This window comes from Carcharhinus amblyrhynchos, chromosome 10 (assembly GCF_965287045.1).
Source record: "Carcharhinus amblyrhynchos chromosome 10, sCarAmb.v2.hapA, whole genome shotgun sequence".
NCBI lineage: Eukaryota > Metazoa > Chordata > Chondrichthyes > Carcharhiniformes > Carcharhinidae > Carcharhinus > Carcharhinus amblyrhynchos.
The window spans coordinates 53,481,843-53,509,375 of record NC_137333.1 but is presented as its reverse complement, the minus strand read 5'-3'; the positions used below and the strand labels follow the sequence as shown (position 1 = coordinate 53,509,375).

General features: G+C 41.7%; 1 protein-coding gene across 10 annotated transcripts in view; it reads right to left on the bottom strand.

Annotated features, from left to right (window-relative positions):
• The window catches only part of dlg2 (discs, large homolog 2 (Drosophila)), a 941,559-nt gene that overhangs the window by 424,161 nt on the left and 489,865 nt on the right, over positions 1 to 27,533 (bottom strand). For all 10 annotated transcript variants that reach the window (XM_080197062.1, XM_080197064.1, XM_080197065.1 and 7 more), the window contains one exon: positions 4,694 to 4,838. In XM_080197062.1, the coding sequence (XP_080053188.1) occupies positions 4,694 to 4,838 (145 nt within the window). The remainder of the gene's footprint in view (positions 1 to 4,693; positions 4,839 to 27,533) is intronic.

The following is a 27,533-nucleotide window of genomic DNA, read 5'->3' as shown; positions in this document are numbered from 1 at the left end:
CCTTTCTTCTGATAAGAGAATATAAGTCTCTTCTCAGCATACCCCAAACTACAGCTGAGATTTCTTGCCATTAAATACAGAGCAAAATTTGTGTCCATTCATTATCCTAATGAGAATCATTAATGTTCTTACATTTTCTTGCAGCTATGATAGTGTTATGATGACAATGGGTTATCGGCAATAGATCTCCCCGTGGGCATCATGGAATCATAGAATACAAACTCCCCTATTGGGTGAGTGGAGACTCACCCAAGAGAGAAGTAGCCAGGGAGGGGGTTTAAAACAGTTGACTCCACTCAGGCCGGCAGCTGAAAAACTTGGGGCTGACCTGCGCTCTGTAGTCACTGAACGACATTTCAAACGCACTGTAAAGATAATTGGTGACAGAAGACTGGCCTTGGTAAAATTATTACATTGATTGCAAAAAGTAAAGTGAGTTTCTTTCTTCCCTCCAGACCATCTATTTATTGTTGAGACATGCATTCTCCAGTAAGAAAAATGCTCTTTTTGATAAACTTGAAGTCTATGATCCAAGCATAGAAGACTGGGCTCAATACGCAGAACGTGCATTTTTTCAGTCTAATAATATTGAGGGGGACAAGAAGCAGAAAGTGATTCTGTTGACGGCATGCCTGATATTCCACATATTGCGAGATAGACTAGTCTGTGGAATTAACAATGTGACCAGGGTTGTTATGATGACCATGAAGGATCATCAATAGATCTACCCATGGGCCTCGTAGAATATGAGCTCCCTTATTAGATGAGTGGAGGCTCACCAATAGGGGAGGAATAGCAGGAGGGTGAGAGGGTTTCAGATCAGCTGGCTCCATTCAGTCTGGCAGTTGAAAGGTTTGGGGCTGACCTGCATTCTGTAGCCACTAAACAGCATTTCAAACACACTGTAAATAAAGGGTGATTGGTGATGGATATTTCTCTCAGTAAGATTATTACAGATAGCATATTCAACAAGTAGAATTAGTAATCACATTTTCTTTACATATAGTTAAAGGTTACATCAGTGAAGATTTTTTTAAAATTTTACTTATATGTGTGGGAAGAGCACTGAATTATTCTTTTAAATGTAGTAGCAATTCACATTTAGAAATAATGTTAAACATATCATTTAACTAAAACATTAATAACCATTCAACTGAAATGGACAAAACAGTGGATGCATATTGCAAATCAAGAAGCAAGCTTTCCACAATATAGAACCTGCATTTAAGTGAAATGTATTCAGATGTCACAGCTGTTTGTCTTGGCACTCTTTTCCTCAGTGCCAGAATGCACACAAGCAACAGGAGATGCCATTCAAATGACAAGAAAACCCAGCTGCAGTCAAGCATGTTATCAGTTTTTGCTACAAAATGAAACTGTCCAGCACTTTGAATTCATCACATTTTACAATGGTGCAATGAGGTTTTCCACTTCAGTAACTAAAATACAGGTTCTAGCTTTAATATTTAGGCTGCAACTCACAACATTCAACTGATTTCTAAGTAAGGCAAGGAGAAGTTTGAGATTTGACTTCCACCATTTCAAGTTTCATCTGAAAATGAAATTGGAGGCAGCCAAATGACAGTTGGCTTCTCGGAGCCCCGTACAATTAAGAATGGAGGCGGGCTTGCAGGTCAGAGGGCCAATGTCAGTGCATGAGACTCTGAGCTGCCAGCAGCCCCACAGAAAGAGATAGGCAATGCCAATGCTGTAGAGGAGGCGGGAGCTCCGAGCACACCTCAAGTTGGAGGCACTCTCTCAAGATGTACTGGTACAAAATATATGCAGTGGCCACAGCTGCTAGGCTCTTACAACAGAGGGAGTTCTCCTCCACAAGATATTCTGTAGTTGCAAATATAACCTGCACAGCCCGCATGCTTCTTGCTGATCTGCCTCTGGCACTGCCCACCCACCACACCACCACCCCTCCCGTCCCCTGTCTCCCACCACCACCGTCACCATCCTTCCCCACTACCCTTCAGCCCTGACCTGTCACAGGAGGCCCCCACCCTTCCATCTACGGATCCCACCCATATCTGAGTGCCCATTCAGTGGCCAGAAAATCCAGATGGCTGATGAACAGTGCCCTCCATTTGGCACTTTAATTTGCTGAATTGGCTACCCACCAGTGGTAGGCAGGCAAATGTTAATCACCACCCCACCCCACCCCAATTAAATAGGTTTAAGGCAAATGCTGATGATTGAGAATGGTTTCCAAACAAATGTCAGTGTGGGTTTAGAGGGAAAAAGGGTCAGACAAATGAGGCGTGAGAATTTCTTCCTGATCCTCCAGGTGTTCAAGACTTCAACCAGAGTAGCAGCGCATCAAAGACAATGAATTGCTATTAAACTATGGATCTGCGCTCAGATGAAATTATTATCCAATTTACCCATGAACAGTTGTGAATGGCTTTAGCCTCACTGTAATTTTAACAGTAAACTATGGCCAACTATGTTCCAACTAGGAACATAATCTCAAGCACATAATGTCTCCAATAGTTAATGAAATTTACTTGCAGTTTGTGTCTTTGAACATTATATGAACAGCCGTTTTTACCACAGACTATATTAGTCAAAAGGATATTCAGTGTTATTAAAATGTCATTGTACGTACATATGACAATTTATTTTCTACCTCCGATATGCGTCAGTAATGGTCTTAGAATAATTCATAACCTCCCTCAATTTATTTGGTCAATATTTTTCGCTCAATACGCAGAGCTCTGATATCACAAAAAAAACTCCACAGAGAATCGATAGACTGGCAATAGCATCTTTCAAAGCATTGTTGAGACAGAGATTCAAACTCCACACACCACTGCAAGAACTCCATCACCAATGAGCTGCAGGATCACTGTTTCACATCAGGTTTTAAATAATAAATCATACCAGACATAGTGACTTCCATTTTTTTAATGCTATGAATAATATTCCTTTAAAGCCATTTACTATGTAAAACTGCTACTATATAAAACTGATACAAAATTATGGCTGCTGAATAAGAGCCAATGGTGTTAGTGGCAAAGTACTCACATGAATAGAAGATTGGCTGACTGGCACAAGGCAGAGATTAGAAATGAAAGGGTCTTTTTCAGGATGGCAACTGGTGACTGGTGGAGTTCCGCAGGGGCCTGAGTTGGGCTCTCAACTTTTCATTTTATACATCAATGATCTTGCTGAAGGAACTGAGGGCATTGTGGCTAAGTCTACAGATGACACAAAGATTGGGGGACATGCTGGCACAGTGGTTAGCACTGCTGCCTCACAGTGCCAGGGAGCCAGGCTCAATTCCCGGCTTGGATCACTATCTGTGCAGAGTCTGCATGTTCTCCCTGTGTCTGCGTGGGTTTCCTCCAGGTGCTCCAGTTTCTTCCAACAGTCTGCAAGACATGCTGGTTAGGTGCATTGGCCATGCTAAATTCTCCCTCAGTGTACCTGAACAGGTGCCAGAATGCAGCGATGAGAGGATTTTCACAGTAATTTCATGGCAGTGTTAATGTAAGCCTACTTGTGACAAATAAATAAACTTTATTTTAGGTGGAGGGACAGCTAGTATTGAGGAGGCCAGATGGCTGTAGAAATACTTGGTCAAGTTAGGGGAGAAGCAAAGAAGTGGCAGATGAAATACAACGTGGAAAAGTGTGAGGTTACACATGGTGGTCGTAAGAATAGAGGCGTAGACTATTTTTTAAATGGGGAGAGATTCAGAAATCAGAAGTGCAATAGGACTTGCATTTGACTTAAGATTAACTTGCAGCTGGAGTTGGTCATTAGAAAGGCAAATGCAATGTTAGCATTCATTTTGAGACATAATGCTGAGACTTTATAAGGCTCTGGTCAGACAACATTTGGAACATTACGAGCAATTTTGGGCCCCACATCTAAGGAAGGTTGTGCTGGTTCTGGAGAGGGTCCAGAGGATGTTCCAGAGAATGACCTCAGGAATTAAAAGCTTCAGATAGCGTTTGAGGACTCTGGGACTATTCCCAATGGAATTTAGAAGGATGAAAGGGATCTAATTGAAACTTACAGAATACTGAAAGGCCTGGATAGAGTGGACATGGGAAAGTTGTTTCATTAGTAGGACAGACTAGGATCCGAGAACACAGCCTCGGAGGAGAGGGATGACCCTTTAGAACCAAGGTGAGGAGGAATTTCTTCAGCCAGAGGGTGATGAATCTATGGAATCCATTGCGACAGAAGGTTGTGGAAGCCTGGTCATTGAGTGTATTGATAAATAGGGGAATCAAAGGTTACAAGGAAAAGGCAGGAAAATGGGGTTGAGAAACTTATTAGCCATGATTAAATGGTGGAGGAAACTCTTTGGTTGAATAGCCTAATTCTGCTCTTATATCATGTGTTCTCGTGCATTTATGGAAGTGTGAAAAAAAGCCAACCATAGATTTCACACCATATTATATATAGTTCCGGTGGCAATGGATAAGCAAAGGATTTATCTCACAGTATACTTGGCAAGCATAAAGTAACATTAAAATATAATGCAACAATGGTCTCAATAAAGCTATAGAAAATGTGTAGAAGGAAATAAGTGCTTCAAAACACATTCTGCATTGTGTTTTCACTTTTCCACATAGATTTTGACATTTGCTTTGATTCATTTCTAAAAACACATGTAGATTAGAAACAAAATGAAAAATAAATACCCACAAAACAGTGTCCACTGCAAAGTTACCTGCTGATGTCATCTTCTCCAAGTATGTGTTTTGGAAGAGGAGAATATCTTCCTGATGAGATTTGTGGCAGTGAGGTCTTGTAATCCAGTGTGTCATTATTCCCAGTTAGAGGTAGAATGTGATTCTCTATTGGAGGGGAATAAGCTAAAAATAATACACAAACAAAGGTAATGTTATTTGAAAATTCTTAAAGAACAACTTGACACTTAAAACATTTCTGTATTGTGTATATTAATTGGTAACAATAAATTGAATGGTATAGTTTACAGGAAATCTAAGTAGACATTATGCTAAACATGTACAACCAATACAATGTAATAATCAACAACAAAAGTATTGAACTAAATAGCCAAAGAACTAAAACATTTTTTATTTTTTTCTCCTAAAATGTATCACTTCAACCTTCATCTTTAGTTTTATCTGCCTATTCCACTAACAAATCTGTGTTTCTGAAATCCTTTACAGTCCTTGCTGTTTTCCAAACCCCAATTTCGTGATCAGCAAATTGTGCTCCTTATGCGCAAACAAATATCGTCTCTTTATAATATTAATTTTATAACTGTATTCTATTTTAATATCTGCCTATATATAATAGTAATTTCTAAATATAACTACTTTCACACACTTCATGTGGCAGTAATACTTCAAAAATTTGAAAATGTTCACATTTAAGATGGACAGTTGCTTCTTTCATTCAATACAGTAACTATTATTACTGAAAAGAGAGAAATGCTGCGAAATCTGTTCACCTTGCACTTATCAGGACAAAGACAAGAATGCCAAATTTCAAACAATCAAAATAGTTTATACCAATGGAAAAATAAGTACTGATTGGTTGACCAAGGCATTGCCATTTTGGTGAAATCTATGCTTACCTTAGTTTGAAGTTCAGAGATTGGGTTTAAATGAGTGGACAAGAGTCTGACAGATGGAGTACAATGTTGGTAAATATGAGATCATCCATTTTGCTAGGAATAATAGCAAAATGGGCCATTATTTAAATGGTAAAAAATTGCAGCATGCTGCTGTGCAGAGAGACAGGGGTAGCCATGTGCACAAATCACAAAAAGTTAGTTCGTAGGTGCAACAGGAAGGCAAATGGAATTTTGAACTTCATTGCTAGAGGGATGGAGTTTAAAAATAGTGAGGTTATGTTGCAGCTGTCTGAGGTGCTGGTGAGGCCATACCTGGAATACTGCGTACAGTTTTGGTCTGCTTACTTGAGAAAGGAAATACTGGCACTGGAGGAGATGCAGACGAGATTCACCAGGTCGAATCCAGAGTTGAGAGGATTGGCTTATGAGGAGAGACTAAGAAGACTGGGACTATATTTACTGGAATTTAGAAGAATGAGGGGGGGTCTTATAGAAAAGTATAAAATTATGTAGAGAATAGGTAAGATAGAAACAAGGAGGTTGTTTCCACTGGCGGGTTAAACTAGCACAAGGGGGCATAGCCTCAAAATAAGGGGGAGCAGATTTAGGACTGAGTTGAGGAGAACTTCTTCTCCCAATGGGTTGTGAAACTTTGGAATTCTTTGCCCAGTGAAGCAGCTGAGGCTACCTCGTCGAATGTTTTTAAGGCAAAGATGGACAAATGTTTGATCAGTAAAGTAATTAAGGGTTATGATGAACAGGTAGGTAAGTGGAGTTGAGTCCACAAAAGCATCAGCCATGATCTTATTGAATGGTGGAGCAGGGTCCAGGAGCCCAATGGGTACTCCTGCACCTAGTTCTTATGAACTCAGATTTCCAACAATCCTCAGGCATTTGTGCAGACGCTAGCCAGGAACAGGCCGCACATGTGCAATGCTAGCTTTTTATATTCTTCAAGGACCAGCTCTGTGTTCTGTTTTCTTCTGTGTTCAGAAGAAAAAAGAAGAACATGAAAAGGCCTATCAGATGACCTGATATAGAATGCTGTTGAATACGTGTTGCAGGGAGCAGGATCCTTAGGTTGGGTTTCAGGGAGAAGATCCAAAACCAGAGATGAAGATAGGAGAGGGCCCAAAAGAAAGTCCAGGCAAGGGATTAAAAAGAGGGGACAGAAAAACGCCCCAGAAACAGGTCCCATTAAGTTAAACTACAAAACCAGGATACAACTTGAAAAAAGAGCTGCTTTTAGGCAGCTTGGGCATGAGAGAAGCCCTGAAGGTTCAAGAAGGAATCTGAAGATTGATGACTCTGTGATGCAGGCCATTGGGCAAAGGTAACCCTTTGGAGCAGTGGAGTTCTGATTAGCATGGCGGAAGATCTGAGATTATGCTTGGGCGGTGAAGCTTGAGTGTACTCAGGGATCCAGGGAAAGAATCTCAGAAGGCAAGATTGAAACCCTGAGAGATGGGTCATTTGTGAGGATGTCCAGGTGGGAGCAACTTTTGAAGAGAATTCCAAGGGAAGATCTTCAAATGTAGAAATTGGAAGACAAAGGTTAGGTGAGATTGGTTAATTCTCAATGTGATAAACATCTGAGTGGGTTGTGGAGAAACCCTTGGAATCTGTTTCAGTCATATCTGTCATTCATTCTATTCTGTAGTGTGGTGTGTTTGACCACAGTTCATCTGTTAATTCACATGAACGTCATGTTTACCCTGAATGTTAGAGTATAAGATTAATGTTGTAAGTTATTTTATCTTTGAATAGTAAGGTTTATTTTTGTTTAAAACACAGAACACTACAGCACAAACAGGCCCTTTGGCCCACAAGTTGCGCCAATCATATCCATACCTACCAGGCCATAGAACTATCTGTAACTCCCAATCCCATTAAATCCCATGTACCCATCCAGAAGTCTTTTAAAAGACCCCAGCAAGTTCGCCTCTACCACCACCAATGGCAGCCGATTCCACTCACTCACCACCCTCTCAGTGAAAAACTTACCCCTAACATCTCCTCTGTACTTGCTCCCCAGCACCTTAAACCTGTGTCCTCTCGTTGCGACCATTTCAGCCCTGGGAAATAGCCTCTGAGAATCCACCCTATCTATTCCTCTCAGCATTTTATAAACCTCTATCAGGTTGCCTCTCAACCTTCGTCTCTCCAGGGAGAAGAGACCTAGCTCCCTCAACCTATCTTCATAAGGCATGCCTCCCAATCCAGGGAACATCCTTGCAAATCTCCTCTGCACCCTCTCAATAGCTTCCACATCCTTCCTGTAGTCAGGTGACCAGAACATCGCACAGTACTCCAAGTGGGGTCTGACAAGGGTCTTATAAAGTTGCAGCATTACCTCCCAACTCCTAAACTCAATCCCTCGATTAATGAAGGCCAGTACACCATACGCCTTCTTGACCACATCTTCCACCTGCGAGGCCGACTTAAGAGTCCTGTGGACCCAGACCCCAAGGTCCTTCTGTTCCTCAACACTGATAAGACTCCTACCCTTGATATTGTACTCCTTCATTCCATTGGACCTGCCAAAATGGACCACTACACATTTATCTGCATTGAAGTCCATAATGTTCTAAACCTGTGGCTTTATTTGTAAGTGTATATATAACTTACAAGTGTATATATATATAATGATATAGTTAGTGTCAAGAATCTCAAAATTTATCTTTGTTGAACAGAATGTTATTGGTTCCTAAGCAGATCTCATACCCCATCACCCTCCCGAACTGGGTTCCAGCCAAGGACTTTAACATCACTGAGAAAGTTACAGAGCACTATAGGCTTCCCAGGTTTATAGGTAATTCAAAAAAGATGCAAGTATTGAACATAACAGGTCCCTGTGAATGAATGTATGTCGTTTCTAGGAAGCGTAATTGAGTCATGTTTTGAGAGCAATTAAATCGTTTGTTATTATCGCTATTAGTGCACAGGCATTGGCTGAGTCTTTTTTTCTGAGGACTTTAGCACTCATATTGAGTCATGGCCATGTTCTCCCAGTATGTATAGCAGACAAATTGTGTTTAAATGAATGCATCCACTATAAGCATCAGGAACTGTAGGTCCACCAACTATCAGCAACTGAGCTGAACTCTGCCTCTCTGGTAGGATTTAAAGAGGCTAACCAGGTTCTTGCCCACCTGTGGAGAACTCCATCAGTTCCATGGGGATGGCCCTATGGAATTAAATGTCTATGAGGTACATAACCACTGTCACTGTACACTGTCAGATCTTCCTTCAGGATTGGGGAACACGGGCAAAAATTCCACCTGGCAAGATCTGCTGGCAAATCAGAGGTTGGCAGACCATCACTGCCTGTCAAAGCCATTGGGAGCAGTGGCTGCTGCTGATGATACACCCAACAAAGGCTGATGATCAACAAGGGGCTCCAAACATGAACGAAGCAGGATGTGGATTACAGTTTTGGGAGGAGGTTCAGGACAGCAGAGAGAAGGGCAAGAAGGTGACTTTCAGCAGCTCCCCCATATCTGATGTTGGGGGTCCCACCATTGGGCACTGATGGTCTGAAGTGGAGGTGGTGTATATGGGATTCTATTTGTTAAATATTTCATATCTAAGCAAAATTCTATACAAGGGTCATGCTACAGGCAGCATGGTCATTAAATATCATGATAATCATTCCTGTGAGATAATGTACACTCTACAAAATGTGTAAGTAAATAATAGATTTATCTTGAGGGCTTGAAACAAATCTCTGGGAGACATCAATGTCAAATTTTCTTACAAAAGAAATGCCTGTGCAAAGAAATTATTAGTATTCCCAGATGAGGCATGTCCTGCAATGTAATGCTTTCCACAGAATATGCAATGTATTTTCTGGTCTGTTTTGAAATGTTGTTTATGCATATTTGTTCTAAATATTATTTAAAGAGAAAGAAGAGAATTTGTTAATTATGTTACCAAATTCCCAGGCATGACCCTCTCACCCTGAGCATCGCACTCACCTGAATTCCCCTGGGATGTCTGCTCACCAGATGCACACCCTGGGGGACCAGTCGTGATTCATGCCTTTCTGCCATCATGGACGGAATATCTGATGGAAGAATGATTCAGGCATAGATATCTGATAATCTTATGTTAATATATTCAAATAATGTTCCTGACATTGACAGGAGGTTGTCCTCACTGACGGGAGGAGGAACAATTGTCTCACATGTTTACATGCGACGTTTCAGTTTTCAAGATGTTTTATGTTCCAATCACTGAACCTAACTGACACAATCAAGAGTACATTTGTCCAGCTAGGGAGACAATGGACTGCACTCAGGGTGTACACTACTTCTGGATTGAACATCATCTGTTGTGACTGTAGAGGCTGACTCATGTGTGGCAATCTCTTCTGCACCTGGCAGAGAAGAATAGTGTTAGCCCACAACTGACTGATGTTTTTTCCTTTTATCAGGCTCTCTTTTCCACTGTCTGGTTCTTCATTTAGTTCTCTGCATTTTCCACACCCTTCCTGACACTTTTCTCCAGGTACTCCATTAAGCAGGATGAAATTCCTCTGCTTTGACTCCAGTACTGGTCAACTTCAAGTCTTGCTTGCAGATGTCCTTGGATCACAGATGTGGGGGACTATTGGTCTTGTGTCAAATAGCAAGCTCACCATAGAGCATGTCAATGGGAATCTGGCCATGATCCATTTGGCTGACATGGCCTAGCCAATGGATTCATCGATGACTCAACAGGACAAACATACTGGGAATCACTGCATTCCGGTGTGCTTTCATATTCTGCACAGTATCATCACAGGAAATGCCCAATGTCTGTATGAGAGAACAGAGGTGGAAATGGTTCGGTCATCTTTCTTGATGGGAATAAGTTGTCCAGGGTTCACCACTATAAAGTGTGCTGAGAACACAAGACTGATAAAGTCAGAGCTTTGAACCTTCTGTTAGTTTGTTGTTGGTGCACATTTGCCTGCTCAAATTTGACATGACAGCTGTAGCCTTGGCTATCTTGGTGTTAATGTCTACTTCAAGGAACAGGTTGCTGGTGATTGCTGAACCAAAGTATGTGAAATTTTGACAACTTCCAGAGGAAGGATGTCGAAGATGATGGAAGTTGGTTTCTCTAGGTCCTGGCCCATCATTTTAGTTTTCCTAATGCTGATTATCAGTCCAAGCTCCTTGATAGCTCAGAAGAATTGATCTACAAGCTACTATAAGTGAACTTACAGTAGTGTAAGACATCAGTGTGGCATTCTCAGCAAATAGCAACTCACAAACAAGGCTTTACACATTGTAGTCTTGGCACGCAGTCTTGTAAAGGTAGACAGCTTGACTCAGCTCTGGTGTGTCTGTGAACACCCTCATCTGATTCACCCAGAAGCACACAGTAGCTGCTTGGAGAAAAATATACCAAAGAGAGTTGACACCAGGACACAACCATGTTTACCTCGCTGCTTGGAAGCATCTGATGTTGCTCCAGTATAACTGATGGAACTGTGGAGAATTAGCACTCTGGAAATTCATCAGACAGCACTGCATCTCCCAAATAATTCAGAAATATGAAGTAAAATTTACTGCACTCTAGTTTTGTTAGCAACAGACAACAATAATAAATAGACTACACTTTGATTGACACTTTATTTTGCAAGCTAGGTCAGTTCACCTATTGACATCTCTTCAGTGTAATGGACATTAATTAACATTAATTTCCACACTGTCTCTGTTTTTAAGGGGTATTGATAATAACAAAGCTCTTTTCCATCTCTCTTAATCGACAAAGCTATTGTAACTTTCTAAAGGCAGGCTATGTTTCTACTTAAAGTAAAAGTAGGAAAAATGTATGAAAAATGTTAACTGAGGAAAGCCAATAATAGAGAAAATGAAGGGTTGTAGACTCATAGAATAACACAACTTTGAAGGAGGCCATTGCCCCATCAAGTCTGTATTGGCTCATTCGAGGATCAATCTAGATAGTTGCATTCCTCTGCTCTTTTTTCAAATCATTGCATATTTTTCTTCTTCCAATATTCATCCAATTCTTTTTGAAAGACATCACTGAATTTGTCTCCAACACCTTATTGAACAGCAGTTCATTTCATATCCTAACCATTTGTTGTGTAAAGAAGGCTCCCCAATATCACCCCTGCCACTTTTGCCAATCACCTTAAATCTGTGCTCTCTCATTATTGGTTCTTTAGCCACTGACTACAGGTTCTCTTTATTTACTCTATCTAAACCCTTCACAATGTCAAATGCCTCTTTTAAATCTCCTCGTAGCCTTCTCTTTAGCACAGCTTCTCCAGGCTATTCACACAACTTTACACCTTCATTCCTAGAACTAACTGAGTATCCTCTTCAGAGCTTTCACATCTTCCCAAATTGTAGAGTTCAGAATGGGACACAAACTAGTATTTTTACATATATATTTAAAGCTCTTTTTAGTTTTAATATTCTATGTTGAGGGAGGGGGAGGGACAATTTTAATACAAAGGAGTAGGTTGGATTGGGTGGATGGTTCAGATTTTAAACATCAGATTATCCACCCACAACATCTTCAATCTGCCCTTTTTAAGCTTTAATTGAGACAGGAAGGTGGATGAGCAACCACCCCACTCAAAATTGGGGAATTGGTACTTTAAATATACTAATGAGAAATAAAGAGAAAGATTTCAATTTATATAGAACCTTTCTTGATACCAGACATGTCAAAGCCAATGTGTACATTTTTTGTTTGAAGTGTAGGAAACAATTTGTGCACAGTGAGCTCCCACAAATCACAACACGATAATGACCAAGTTATCTGTTTCCTTCAATGTTGGTTGACAGCTTAATATTGACCTGGACACTGGTCTTGTACCCTGGTCTTCTTTGAAATAATGCCATTGTATCTTTTACATCCAACTCAGAGGCCAAATGGGGCTTCAGTTTAACATTGCATTCGAAAGACAACATTTCTGATAGTGTAGCAAGCTCACAGTATTCACTAATGACTTAGCTTTGAATTTTGTAGTCAAGCTTTAGAGTGGGACTTGAACCCAAAAACTTGACTCTGAAACAAGAGTGTTACCAACAAAACCAAATAAAAGAGAGTGCTGACTACAGGCCACATTATTGTTCTGCTTTTTATTTTAAATTTGGTTGGCCAACATTCCCAAGCCTTGGGAAACCCGACAACTACATCCACTTAAGACTTCTGTTATACCGAACTCACAGACCTGAATTTTTAGCCAATTATGTGTGCACACTCAACAGGCTCAGACGTAGATACAAAAAACGTTCCCGGCCGCAGTCAGCCTTGGAGTGTTATTTCACATTGGTTGACCAACTAATAGCTATTTAGTGTGAAATGTGCTCTGTGAAAGGCTGAGTGCTACCAGAGGACAGATACTGAGAAAGGGGAGGATGCAGACTAGTGTTTCCAATATGCTTCCTCAGGGACCTGCTGACCCTTGAAGAAAATATATTGATGTTAAAACTATGGCACAAGTGTCTAGACAGCACAAACAAACCTCAGTCCCCAGACAAAACTGTGAATTTCATTTGCGCCCTGACCTTTCAGCCTGTCCTGGATTGAGGTTCCAGCTTATACGTAAGCTGCCATTTGTAAAAGCAGACAGGTAATGTCAAATCCTGGACAACTGGTGTTTAATTAATCTGAATTAGCTACTTGATTACCAGCAGGTATTCATCTGATTTGCATGTCTGCTTGCTGGCCGAAATATCACATGAAGACATAATGTCAGATCATGAGTCCAACAGCTTCACACAATTTTACATGCTTCTGGGTCAGATGCATGCCTGAACTTTATATGTAAGATTATGGCCCTAGACCCAGTGTACCTGCCTGAGAAATGTACAGGATCGGACATTCCCCGACTCTGGAAGATCCTTAACAGGCCTTTGATCCTAAAAGAAAGTATCAAATTTTCTCACACAACAAAACCAGAGATCAATGCCCTATGAACCCTCCATTTCCCTCCTATCCACAAGGTGTTGAGCCAGATCTCCAAATCCACCTCCAATCCACAGGCCTCTGACTCCACCACCACACCACTGCCCCCCCTCCCCCCACCTCCTAAGGCTCTGTCCTCTCCTTGCCAAATATCACCCAGCGTCTGACTTTCTCCTCCAGTTTTTGGATATGCCCCATCCCCTCCAGTCCTCAAGCCGTTAACCTGCACCAGCCATTTCCCCAATCAATCAGGCTGACCTCAGGGGCAGAGAACTGGCCAGTGACAACACAAATATGTTGTGGAATTAAAGCATATTGAGAATCACAACATCTAGCTTTCCTGCTCGTTTCTGACCCACCCATGCCTGGTGGTTTAGTTAGGTAGAAATTCATGCCTACAGCTCCATTTATAAAGCACAGAAAACAGTATGCTTTTGTAGTGGGGGAGTTGTACTGTCTCCCTGACTTATGTGCATGTGAGATTGCAGTTGTTATCTTGAAGTTGGTAAATCTTGGAGCTTGCTTCTGTCCTTTCCAGTGACAATCAGTTGGGCAGTAACTTTTGGCATTAGCTCCAGATACATTCCACCTTCCCTTTAATAGTTGCAAGCTCTCACATTCTTCCAACCCTCACTAAGGCACTCAGGATTCAATAACATTGTGAGCACTGTCGGTACACTACAGTCATTCATATTAGCCAGAAGCATAAAGTTAACTTTTTTCTCTCTCAAATTTTATAACTGCACTCTTCCTCTTGTCATTTAATTCTATTTGACAGCTTGCTTTTCCCCCACTCATTCAACCTGACACTCTTCCTCCTCAAAGCTGGCAGCCCTTTCACTTCCACCACCTGCCTATCCCAGTTTATCTCAGCCTTAAATATATTCAATGATGGAGCTTCCAAAGCCTTTTAGGGTAGAGAATTCCAAAGATCTTTGAAAGTGGTCATTTCTCCTAACCTTGATGCTAAATGATCAGCTTCTTATCCTGAGACTGTGCCTATGCACCTTATGTTTTACATTGTACAAACAGCAGAAACAAATGCCTAAATCTCTTCAGGGTTGGAACTCTTATTTCAGACCCTGATCAAAAAAAACACACACATGTACCTTCCCAAGTTTTCAGTGAAATCTTCCGATGGAGGGAGGATCCTGCAGAACTCAGATAACAAAGGAAATCTCAGAAGGAGCATCAGAGAGAATCTGCGCTGAAGCCATGCTCCCTTTTTACAACACTGGCTGCCATATTTGGTAAGTAAAGAATTTAGATGTCCCAAAGATTCTTTGAAAGGCTACAGAAAGAAGGTAAGTGTGTAAGGTGGGTAGGGTGGGTAAGGTAAAGGGATAAGGTCGTAGATGGGTAGAGTCCTGAAATTGGGTCAGGTTGGCTTGGGGGAGCTGGGGGAGTATGCTATTTGGGTGATAGAGGTTAATTAGGTTGGGTCAGGGAAGTCGGGTGCAGTTGGGTAGGGAGGTTGGGTTGGGGACAGTGGGGAAAATCGAACAGTTGGTAGATTAGTTTGAGGGACAGGAGGTGAAGGAGACATTAAGGGGTTAAGGGGAGAGTTGGGAGGGTCAGTGTGGGTGATTTGGGGGTCAATTCTATAGTAATGCAGATGTTAGATGTCAGGTTTTAATCTAACATTTCCTGAGTAACTATCCAGGAAGTAAATGCAAACTGTTAGATTTGGAGACTGCCCATCAGAGATTCAAACATACCAGACAATTTCCGCACAGTCACTGTATTGAGGGGTCCCATTACTCAACTTCTGGGGTATGCCCAATCTTTGACTATCTGGGGAGCAGAAGATCTGGGCCAATCTCTTAGCTCCTATTCTATCAAGCGCCGTCAGAATCTTGTATGAGGTCATCTCTCATTCTTCCAAACTCAAGAACATAAGCCTAATTTACTCAGTTGTTCAGGACAACACCCTCATTCTAGGAGCAAATTTAGTGAACCATTGCTGTATTATCTCCAATGCAAATATATTTTCCTTAAATATGAAAATAAGCCTGTCCCCAGTATTCCAGGTGTGGTCTCACCAAAGCCTGCACATTTGTAATAACTTTTTCTTGTAGTCCAATCCTCTTGCAATAAAGGCAAGTGTACCATTTTCCTTCCTAGTTGCTTAATGTGCCTGGGCATTAACTTTCAGTGTTCCCCGTACAACCACACTCCCAAGTCTCTGAACATCAACAGTACAAGATTCAAAACTAAAAAAAAAATTTTTTATCACAATATGGTTGAATTCTGATACAGATGAAGGGTGAAAAAGTAGGGTCCCAAACCAGTGTCCTCTGCTTGAACAGAAGGGAGTATGATAGGATGAGGGCAGAATTGGCTAATGTAGACTGGGGGCGCAGACTGGTTGGTAGGACAGCTGAGGAACAGTGGAGGAGTTTTAAGTTTTTTTTTCAGTACTCAGCGAAAAAAAAGGACTGTAAGAAAAGGGATAACCAGCCATGGATAACAAAGGAAATAAAGAAGAGTATTAAATTAAAAACCAATGCATACAGAGCAGCTAAAAATAGTTGGGAATTAGAAGATTGGGAAAGATTTAAAAAACAACAAAGAATGATGAAGAAAGTGATAAAGAAAGGAAAGATAGAGTATGAAACTAAACTAGCTCTAAAAATAAAAAATGATAGTAAAAGTTTTTACAAATATATAAAGAGGAAGAGAGTGGCTAGAGTGAATGTTGGACCCTTGGAGGACGAGAGGGGGGATTTAATGGTGGGAAATGAGGAAATGGCTGAGACTTTAAGTAAGTTTTTTGCGTCAGTCTTCACAGTGGAGGACACAAAAAGCTTACCAAATATTAAAAATAGAGGGTTGGTAGGCGATGAGGTCCTTAATACAATGACTGTTACTAAAGAGGTAGTGCTTGAAAGACTAATGGGACTGAAGGTAAACAAGTCTGCGGGACCAGATGGAATGCATCCCAGGGTACTGAAAGAAATGGCAGAAATAATACCAGATGTGTTAGTAGTTATTTATCAAAATTCGCTGGACTCTGGGGAAGTGCCGGCGGATTGGAAAACAGCTACTGTTACGCCGCTGTTTAAAAAAGGTAGCAGACAAAAGGCAGATAACTACAGGCCAGTTAGGATAACATCTGTAGTTGGGAAAATGCTAGAATCCATCATTAAAGAAGAAACAGCAGGACACCTAGAAAAGAACGGTTCGATCAAGCAGACGCAGCAAGGATTCATGAAGGGGAAGCCGTGTTTGACGAATTTACTGGATTTTTATGAAGATGTGACTACTGCAGTAGACAGAGGGGAACCAGTGAATGTGGTGTTTTTAGATTTCCAGAAGGCATTCGATAAGATGCCTCACAAAAGGTTGCTGCAGAAGGTTAGGGTACACAGAGTTGGGGGTAAAGTGTTAGCATGGATTGAGGATTGGCTATCTAACAGGGAGCAGAGAGTTGGAATAAATGGGTGCTTTTCTGGTTGGCAGTTGGTGACTAGTGGCGTGCCGCAGGGATCGGTGCTGGGGCCTCAACTGTTTACCATATACATAGACGTTCCGGAGGAGGGGGCTGAGTGTAGGGTAACAAAGTTTGCTGATGACACGAAGATGACTGGGACAGCGAATTGCGTGGACGACGCGAAAAGTCTGCAGAGAGATTTGGATAGGCTGAGTGAGTGGGCGAGGATGGAATATTATTTAAATGGTGAAAAGTTGCAGCATGCTACTGTGCAGAGGGACCCGGGGGTCCTTGTGCACAAATCGCAAAAACTCAGTCTGCAGGTGCAGCAGATGATCAAGAAGGCGAATGGAATGTTGGCCTTTATCGCAAGGGATATAGAATATAAGAGCAGGGAGATCTTGCTGCAACTCTACAAGAGACTGGTGAGGCCGCAACTGGAGTACTATGTGCAATTTTGGTCCCCTTATTTGTGAAAGGATATATTGGCCTTGGAGGGAGTACAGAGAAGGTTCACCAGGTTGATACCAGAGATGAGGGGGTTAAGCTTATGAGGAGAGATTGAGTAGATTGGGCCTGTACTCATTGGAGTTCAGAAGGCTGAGGGGGGATCTTATAGAGACATATAAGATAATGAAGGGGCTAGATAGGGTAGAGGTAGAGAGATTCTTTCCACTTAGAAAGGAAACCAGATCTAGAGGGCACAGCCTCAAAATAAGGGGGGGCAGTTGAGAACAGAGTTGAGGAGGAACTTCTTCTCTCAAAAGGTACTGAATCTCTGGAATTCTCTACCCATTGAAGTGGTGGAGGCTACCTCGTTGAATATGTTTAAGTCACAGGTAGATAGATTTCTGACCAATAAGGGAGTTAAGGGTTATGGGGAGCAAGTGGGTAAGTGGAACTGATCCACTTCAGATCAGCCATGACCTTATTGAATGGCGGGGCAGACTTGAGGGGCTAGATGGCCTACTCCTGCTCCTATTTCTTGTTATGTTCTTATATTCTGCTTTTCTATTCTTACATTCAAAGAATGCCACACTTCTCCACATTATACTCCATCTACCATATTTTTGCCTATTTCCTTAACCTGTCTATGGAAGTTATATGAGAACCAATTTAAGATTATCAGTCAGGCTTTCAGTAAGGAACAATTGTGGAAATGTGAAAGCTACACGTATCAATAAACAGAGCCCTGTTCTTTGTAGACAGAGAGAACTTGTGCACACCATGTACCTGTTTCAGCCAAACAGAGTAAGTGACAGCAACTCACTTGTTCATTCCACAGGGCAACGCTTTGACCAATCACAGACAAGCTACCTGGTTGCATTTCATACAATGCTTGACAGTTAACTGTCAGTTAGCATTAACTGGTGCATTCTCCATGCCAGTGCTTCTACTGAACAGAGCCCACTTGCCAAAAATCAGCACCTATTTCTTTTGTAATATAAAGTTATTGCTTCCCCTGATATTGGTATTTTTGCAATTGTTCTGATGAGTGCAAGATGAAAAGCTTTGACAAAATATTTTTCAGTACTCAAGTTCTGTATCACCAAATGACTAATCTTACTTTTGTGTATCTTCCCTTTCAGATATCCTAGAAGTGTAACTTGGTCAAGCAGCAGAAGAACAGCAACAAAAGGGTAATAACCAAAGCATAGCATGTTCACTCGATTTCATGCTCATAGCCACCAGCTCCAAAAGGCAGAATGGGGGCATGGTGAGATATCAGACGTAATGAGCTATAGCCAAGGTAGGGGGCAAGGAAGCATAGGTGCCATCTCCTTGTTTCAAACAGCTAAGCATTTGGATAGGGCAGCCTGCAGATCAACACGGAATGATAGATAGACATCCATTACACTTTGGCAGCCCTGTTAGAAAGCCTATGTTCAATATCTAGGAGCATGAAAGAATCTACCATCAACTTGGCACAGGGCTTTGTGCAGAATTTGGAACCAATCCCTTTCCAGCACGGTAGTGGTGGCCAACTCCATATACTCCATCTGATAATAGATGTTGCAACTTCCAATACACCACAACCAGCAGCTACTACATCTACAATTGTTGCAGCTAAAACTCTGACTGATGTCAGCTTGCAGGCTTAGATTGCTGACATCATGGTTGTGGAGCACAGTGGGCAAAGAGGCTTGTCCTCCAACAAGTTACTTGGATTGCTGAGGCATTACCCCAGGAGGGAATAGCAGGTGGCTCCATGGAACACAAACCTGCTGATTCTTCTCAGTGTGAGGGAATTTATTTTCTAAAGCTTGTCACTTTGTCAGTGCCCTTGCCAAGCACAGAACTGTTTGAGGACCTTCCAACGTCATTAGCAGTCTCCTCCATTGGAAGTCAGCAGTTTTCTGTAAAAGCATACTGCAATCACAAGGGTAAACACTGCATAGGAGAACTAGGTCAGGCAAAGGCATGCAAAGGACAGGGAGCTAAGGTAATGCATAAAGCTAATTAGCTTACATATGTGTGCAATGTGGCATGAATTGATTTATGACCTTGCTTGGGATGCTTATCTTGTGATGGCTTATGTTTTTGCATTTTAACCAGCAGATGCTGTGATGTAGAGGAAAGTAAAATATGGGATAATTGATGGATGGGAAATTAGGGTTGCAGTTACTGACATTGCAACTAAATTAGCTCTTTGTTAAAGCTTAAGCAGAAGGAAACTGTCCAGTCGCCTCCTCCTTTCCATTTCCTCTTCTTCTTCCTCCTCCTCCTCCTGAGGTTTTTGGGTTCCCTTTTAATTCTTGCTTCTGCCTGCTGTGGACTGGCAAGGGCTGTCGTCTCCTTATGATGGTGAGGTTGCACAACATGCAGCAAACCAATCTGCCGTGTATTAAAAGGTTCCTTCAGAATGGTCCAGGCAGCAACAGCATTGGTTCAGCATGCCAATGGTCTGCTCTCTCACACTTTGTGTGGCAGCGTCACTTTTATTATATATATCCTATACATGTGTGCATGATTGGTACATTGGAGTCACAAGCCTTGAGCAATGATGTCAGCGGATGATCCTTGTTGTCCAATAGCCATCCTTTGATTTTACTGTGATAATTCAAATACAGATGCCATAACAGACTGTACAGGAGAAAGAGTGTTGCCAGCATACCTGACACTGACCTGTAGGATTTATTGCTTAGGGTTTATGACAGCTGTAGAATGAGGGACTGGAGTTTCTTTGAAGTTTGACGTTCAGCACCCAAAAATCATTATTTATGAAGTCAATGACCCCCTCACAATGCAACAGTCTGCAATCCTAGCAAAGCTGTGATCTCTGACAAAAGAACAGGGAAAATAAATAGCTCTCATTGGATAGCCTTGGTGACTTGCCTTCTACAATGGTAAACTACAAATTCTGCAATATCTCTAGCTCCAGCCTGGAAGGATTCTAATCCATAAATGTTCATTGCCATAGTCGCTTTCAAGACCACTGACAACTTAGTCCTTAATTGCCTTGTTCTGATGTCACAATTGTGGTTTCACCAAGTGTCAAATTTCAGTGAGGACTTCTTTAGTGATCCAAACCTCTCAGACATTGTTCCTGACTGAAGTTAGGGAGGAGAATTTCTCCTTGAATGCCCCGGGCAAATATGACCTCCTCCCTTTCTTATTAGCAGCATTCCCTGCTCTTCATAGCCTCTGCTCATTCTCCCAGTCACTCTGTATTTCAAATTGAATGGCCACTAGTGCACCCATGTCTGCTCTGCATACATCCAACAGATGTTAGCTGCATCTGTGCTATCCCCTTGCACAGTAGAAGTGCATATGTATGCACCAGTCTTCATTTTGGCTTCAGAAGATCAATGGATGTCCAGTCAACAGTCACTACCGAGTCTAATTTTGTGTCCTTTATCTCGGTGTTTCTGTGCACATTTACAAATTCAAATGGAGCTAAATAGCTGGAATAGGAACAAACATTGGTCTGATCCATTGATTTTGGGATCACTTAGCTCTATTACTTGCTGCTTACATCATTTGGCAGGCAAGTAGTCCTGTTTTGTAATTTCACCAGATTGACACCTATTTTTTAGTTATGCCTGTTGCTGCTCCCGGCATGCCCTTTTGCACTTTTACTTCTGAAAATAAGCTCTACGAACAAAGATAGAAAAGAAATGTACGTAAACTACTAATAGATGCCAGTTAGAAAAATGTTGAGCTGCTTGACAAAATAGCTGCTGAGTTAGAATGCATGATGTGGGTATGCCGGCGTTGGACTGGCGTAAACACAGTAAAAAGTATGACAACACCAGGTTTTAGTCCAACCTATGTGTACTGTCTGGAGACAATACACATCTCCTTAAACTGTGATCAGTGCTCCTTCCACTCACATTATCAGCCACTTCAGGTCTTGAACAGCAGGTTAGGTGTAAGGATTCGCATTCTAATCAGTAATCTCTAAACTGTCTGTGCTTTATATGCTCTGTCTGAGGCCAGAACTCTCCATTCACCTGACGAAGAGGCAGTCCCCTCGAAAGCTTGTGAGTATATTATCAAATAAATAGGTTGGACTAAAACCTGGTGTTGTCAGACTTTTTACTGAGTTAGAATGCTACATGATTATAATAATGTTCTTGGTGACAAAAAAAATTATTATTGTTTGTCTGAAAATGGAAGGGACAGGGTTTAACGTCTGCCACCCTCATTACATAATTATAAACAGAAACCACTAATGTATCTGGGTCAACATATTATTGATAGGTTTATACTTCATACAATGTGCTTCAATGGTGGCACACAAATATTTGGATGGACAGAGGATTTCTCAAATTCAATTGCTAACCAGTTAAACCATTCATTTAAAATTATACTGTCAAGAAATTGCTAGATGGGGGCTGAGGCAAGAGGTAAGGGAACCAACAAAAGAGAAAAACATAAAAGCAAAATATTGCGGATGCTGGAATCTGAAAGGGAAAAACATACTTATCTTCACCAACCTGCCTGCTGCAGATGCTTCTGTTCATGACAATATTTCTTGTGGCTTGAAGACCCTTCTTTTCATGAAGGCGAATGGGATGCTGGCCTTCATAGCGAGGGGGATTGAATATAAAAGTAGGGAGGTCTTGCTGCAGCTGTATAGGGCATTGGTGAGGCCGCAGCTGGAGTACTGTGTGCAGTTTTGGGTGCCGCACCTGCGCAAAGATATTTTGGCCTTGGAGGGAGTGCAGAGGAGGTTTACTAGGCTGATACCGGAGTTGAGGGGGTTGAGCTATGAGGAGAGGCTGAATAAACTGGGCTTGTACTCATTAGAGTTTAGAAGAATGAGGGGAGATCTCATTGAGACGTATAAGATGATGAATGGGATGGATAGGATAGAGGTGGAGAGACTCTTCCCGCTCAAAAAAGACAGTAGGACTAGGGGGCACAGCCTCAAGATAAAAGGGGGGTGGTTTAGAACGGAGTTGAGGAGGAACTTCTTCACTCAAAGGGTGGTGAATCTCTGGAATTCTCTGCCCGTTGAAGTGGTGGAGGCTGCCTCGCTAAATATTTTTAAGACGCGGGTTGATGGGTTTTTGATAAGAGAGGGGATTAAGGGTTATGGGGAGAGGGCAGGAAAGTGGAACTGAGCAGCGACAGATCAGCCATGATCTTATTGAATGGCGGGGCAGGCTCGAAGGGCTAGATGGCCTACTCCTGCTCCTATTTCTTATGTTCTTATGTTCTTATATCCTCCATCATGTTGTGTGGCACTATCACCATTCTAAATGTGACAGATTTCAAAGAGATCTAGCAGCTCAAAACTGGCACCAAAAATGGGTCATCAGCAGCAGCAGAATTGTACTCAACCACAATATGTAACCTCATGGCCCAGTATATCACCCACTCTACCATTACCACCAAGCTAGGGGATCAACCCTGGCTCAATGAAGAGTGCAAGAGGGCACGCCAGAAGCAGCACCAGGCATAACTAAAAAATAGGTGTCAATCTGGTGAAAACAGGACTACTTTCCTGCCAAATGGTATAAGCAGTAAGTAATAGAGCTAAGTGATCCCAAAATCAATGGATCAGATATAAGCTCTGCAGTCCTGTCACATCCAATTGCGGATGGTGGAGAACAATTACTCACTGGAGGAGGAGGCTCCACAAACATTTCCATCCCCAATGATGGAAGTGTCATCAGTGTCAAAGATCGCAACAACTTTCACCCAAAAGTGCTGAGTGGATGATCCATCTCATCTCCTCTGAAGGTCCCCAGCATCACAGATATTGGTCTTCAGCCAATTTGATTCTCTCCATATGATATCAAGAAATGGCTGAATGCACTGGATACTGCAAAGGCTATGGGCCCTGACAATATTCCAGCAATAGTATTGAAGACTTGTGCTCCAGAACTTGCCATGCTCCTAGCCAAGCTGTTCTATTAAAGTTATAACACTGGCTTCAACCTGGCAATATGGAAAATTGCCCAGGTATGACCTCTACACAAAAAAAGGACGAATCTAAGCCTGTTAATTGCTTTTCCATCAGTCTACTCTTGATCATCAAAGTGAGGAAAGGGGTCATGAACAGTGCTATCAAGTAGCATTTACTCAGTAATGATCTGGTCATGGACGCATGGTTTTGGGTTCCGCCAGGGTCACTCAGCTCCTGACCTTGGTTCAAACATGGACAAAAGAACTGAATGCCAGAGGCAAGATGAAAGTGACTGCCCTTGACATCAAGGCAACATTTGATCGAGAAGTCCTATCAAAATTACAGTCAAAGGGAGTCAGGGGAAAACACTCTGCTGGTTGGAGTCATACCTGGCATAAAGGAAGATGGTTGTGGTGATTGGAAGTCAATCATCTCAGCTCTAGGACATCACTGCAGGGGTTCTTCGGGTTAAGTAACCTAGGCCCACAAGTGCTAGGCAAAGACGATCTCCAACAAGCCAGGGTGATGATAGTGAGCCTTTAAAAAATGTATTGATATTGTGTTTCCTTTAGGGGGTATGTTTAAAATTCAGCTCAGTTTTATACTATACCAATTTGTCTGCATCAGGCAGCTCACATGCTGAGAATGTAGGCTAATGATTGATTTTCGCAAGGGATATATTTGTTTTTAATCTGGGTTAATGCATTTTTATTTATTTTGTTTTTTTCCTGGAGTTTCAGAATACAATCATGATTAGATTGATTAACAGGTAGAATCATGTGAATGGGCAGAACAAAGTTTGCTGGGAAACCACACAGTTCTCTTTTATCTTAAAACAGTCAGTTTCTGCCTGGTTCTGAAAGAAGCAAGAAATATCTTTCTGTCTCTCTTTCTCTGGAGGCTGCCTCTCTCCAAATATGTTCAAAGGCTCTCAGAGTGTTAACAAGTAGAAGTATGTAAGTCTGTATGTCGCTAATTGATTTTGAAGAGGAGTTTAAGTCTATTAGAGAATATTGCTTGAATGGAACTAATAGAGATAGATTAGCAGTTAAGAATTGTATCTTGTCATGTTTCAGTATGTCAATTGTTTGAAGTTAAGCTAATTTATTTGTTATAGTTAAACTGTATTGTTAAATAAAGTTTGTTTTGATAAATGCTTCTAAGTGTGTCACTAGAATCACACCTGGAGTGAAACACCTAATGCTTCCACTAATGCCCAAATAGAAAAACTGTTGGAATCTAGTTAGGCTTCATAGCATACTTTGGGGTTTCTGCTCTGATAGCCTAACATAACCATCCCCCCTTGACATTCAATGGCATTACCATCACTGAATTCCATACAATCAACATCCTGGGGATTACCACTGACCAGAAACAGCATTAGACTAGCCATATAAATACTGGGCTACCAGAGTAGGAATTCTGCAATGAGTAACTCACCTGACTGCCCAGTAAATATCTACCATTTACAAGGCACAAGTAAGGAGTGCAGTGGAATACTCTCCATTTGCCTGGATGGGGCACTGTCAGACTGAACTGCAAGATGGGCAATACCCAGCCATGTCCCTGATTACTAGGGACTTTAAAGTTTTAAAAGTTTTTAAAGTTAATTTATTAGTGCCACAAGTAGACTTACATTAACACTGCAATGAAGTTACTATGAAAATCCCCTAGTCGCCACACTCTGGTTCGGGTACACTGAGGGAGAATTTAGCATGGCCAATGCATCTAACTGGCATGTCTTTTGGACTTCAACGGCCTCCAAGCCCCCTCCCACCCTTCCAGATGTGGCCATCATGCTTGGTCTCTGATTATGATTTTCAACAGCTCCCATTGCACCCAAGGGTCAAAACATCCTGGGATTGGGAAAGATCTGGCCTTGAACAGACTCAGTTTATTTAAATGGTGTTTTAAATGTGCTAATCTGGTTCCCACTTTTATTGGGTGGGAACCTGATTATATCTAGGCGTAGTAGGAGGGAAGATACCAGTGAGGTTTAATGCATGCACAGAACATGCTAAACCACTCACCTGCAACTCTCCGGCTCAGCTCCACTATAACGCATTTGCATCTAGCACGATGAGACCAGAAAATTGCCGGTTGCTAACTTCTTTGCCAAGTTAATTTGTGCCAGATGCCTTCATTTCTGATTTAACATTTACATGGCGGTCACTATTTTCCAACTGCCCTATTCAAACATAAGTCCACTTGATTTATCAGGACTAAAGGAGGCAATTTTTCTTTTGTCCTTCTAATCTAGGATGCATTAAGGGGAAATTTACACACCAAAATCAGGCAGGCTTGTGGCAGGTGAGCTATGAAATTTTAAACATGTCAAATGTAGACCTGGGCCAGAATTCTCTGATCTTGCCTCCAGCTGGGATTCTCTAGTTACGCTGAAGTGAACAAAGATTTGCTTGACTGCTGGCTGTGGTAATGGGATGTGCAAGACTGGAGAATTCCAGCCCTAATCTACCTGGCTCCCACTCACCTCTAATTTTAACAGAGGCAGAACAGTTGCGCCAAGGACCCAACTCACTTAAGTTGGTTATTTAAATATTATAATGAGGTTGTGTCCCTCATATTTTATTTGTTTTCCAGATTTAATCTTGGGTGGCCAGATTTCCCAAGTTTCTGGAAATCCAAAAGCTAAGGAGGGGAGGACAGCTGCCTGGAAGAGGTAAGTGCATCTCCAGTAGTGCTTTTGGGCCAGGGTGATGAAAAGTCCTCTGCACCTCATTACTATTGACCTTCCTCATTCAACCCTGTTGACTTTATGCCCCCAGACTGTACGATAACCCACTTTCTCACAAAGGATCGTAGACCTCCCCCTCAGCATTACAGACTTCATCTCCACAAGGATTGCAAACAACTTTCTTCCTCCCAAGATCAGGCTGCCCTCGCTTCCTCAAACATTTGCCCACCCCTCCCCCCTTGATGCACCAACCCCATTATCCACCTCCCAGGCTCCCACTCTAAAGAAGCAGTATCATCACTCCCTTCTGGTCTGCAGCATCCTCCAGAGAATTCTTGTCTGACAGGGGATCAAGTCTGTCAATCAGATGGGTGGGGAGCTTGCTAAATGCAAAAGACTCCCAGGTTCCACAATCACTGCTTTCCAAATCTCACCCCCCACCATCCCGGCTTTCGAAAATCTGCCTCAGTCAAAATTATTATTGGTCATTATTTCTCTCATTGCACGTCTTAAACTACTTTGCCCTTCTATCACTTACCTTGAAGACATCTGAAAAACATCTTTTTCCTTTCAGTCTCTCACATTCACATTGTTATTCTATCTCTGATCACCTCATATATATTACATATATAGTTCAAAGCCATTCCTTATTGTAAGGCATGTTATATCAAAGTAGGCTTCAGTCTGTACAAATGGCAAATTCCCAACAATAATAGCATCATTGTTGCATTAACCTTCATATTAACACAGAGACAAGGTAAGAGCTGTAGAAGTGGAATAATAGATGGCAAAAACACAAGAATGTGGGGCACTTGGAAATGCCTGATTTGAATATGGATGCCTCCTTTTCATTTTGAAGTTTATCGACTCCAATGTGTGTGACTGGGTACCACAGATGCAATTCACCTCAACTATTTAAAGGCCCAATTCACACAAGCAATGGAGAAGTTTTGGGAAATAGAATAAAGAGAAACAAAGGCAATTTTAAATTTTATGAGTTGCTGCTAGATGTATTGCTGGAGTCAGGACGCTCTTTCCTAATAGAAAATAACTCCTGCTGCCACAACTAAGAAGGTGTGCCTGGAAACGGTCCAAGAGGTGAGAAACAGGACTATTGTTGTGAGTATATAGTAGTAAGTATTTCAATAACCTAATTAGGTCAGGAAAGCTGAAGATACACTTGCGTCCTGTAATGCATATCCCCTTAACTCTGTCATGTCAAACAATCTTCAGTTCTCCTCACTGCTTGTACCCGCTTCAATTTCAGAAGCACCCATTGCTGCATTTCAATGTCCTTCATCATCTCCTTTTAACTCCATCCATCACAGCTATTGTCATTCCATCTCAGTCAACGTCCCTAATTCTCAGCAGACACACACAAATGTATGCAGTCCCACTCATACTGCATCTGCCTCATACTCATATTCACTGAATGCTCTGTACTTACTGGATGCACGCATGTGTCACATAGATTTGCAGTGCCCTTGTGCAAAAGACAGTATGATAGGAGAAGGACGGATTGGAACCTGACACTCAAACATCT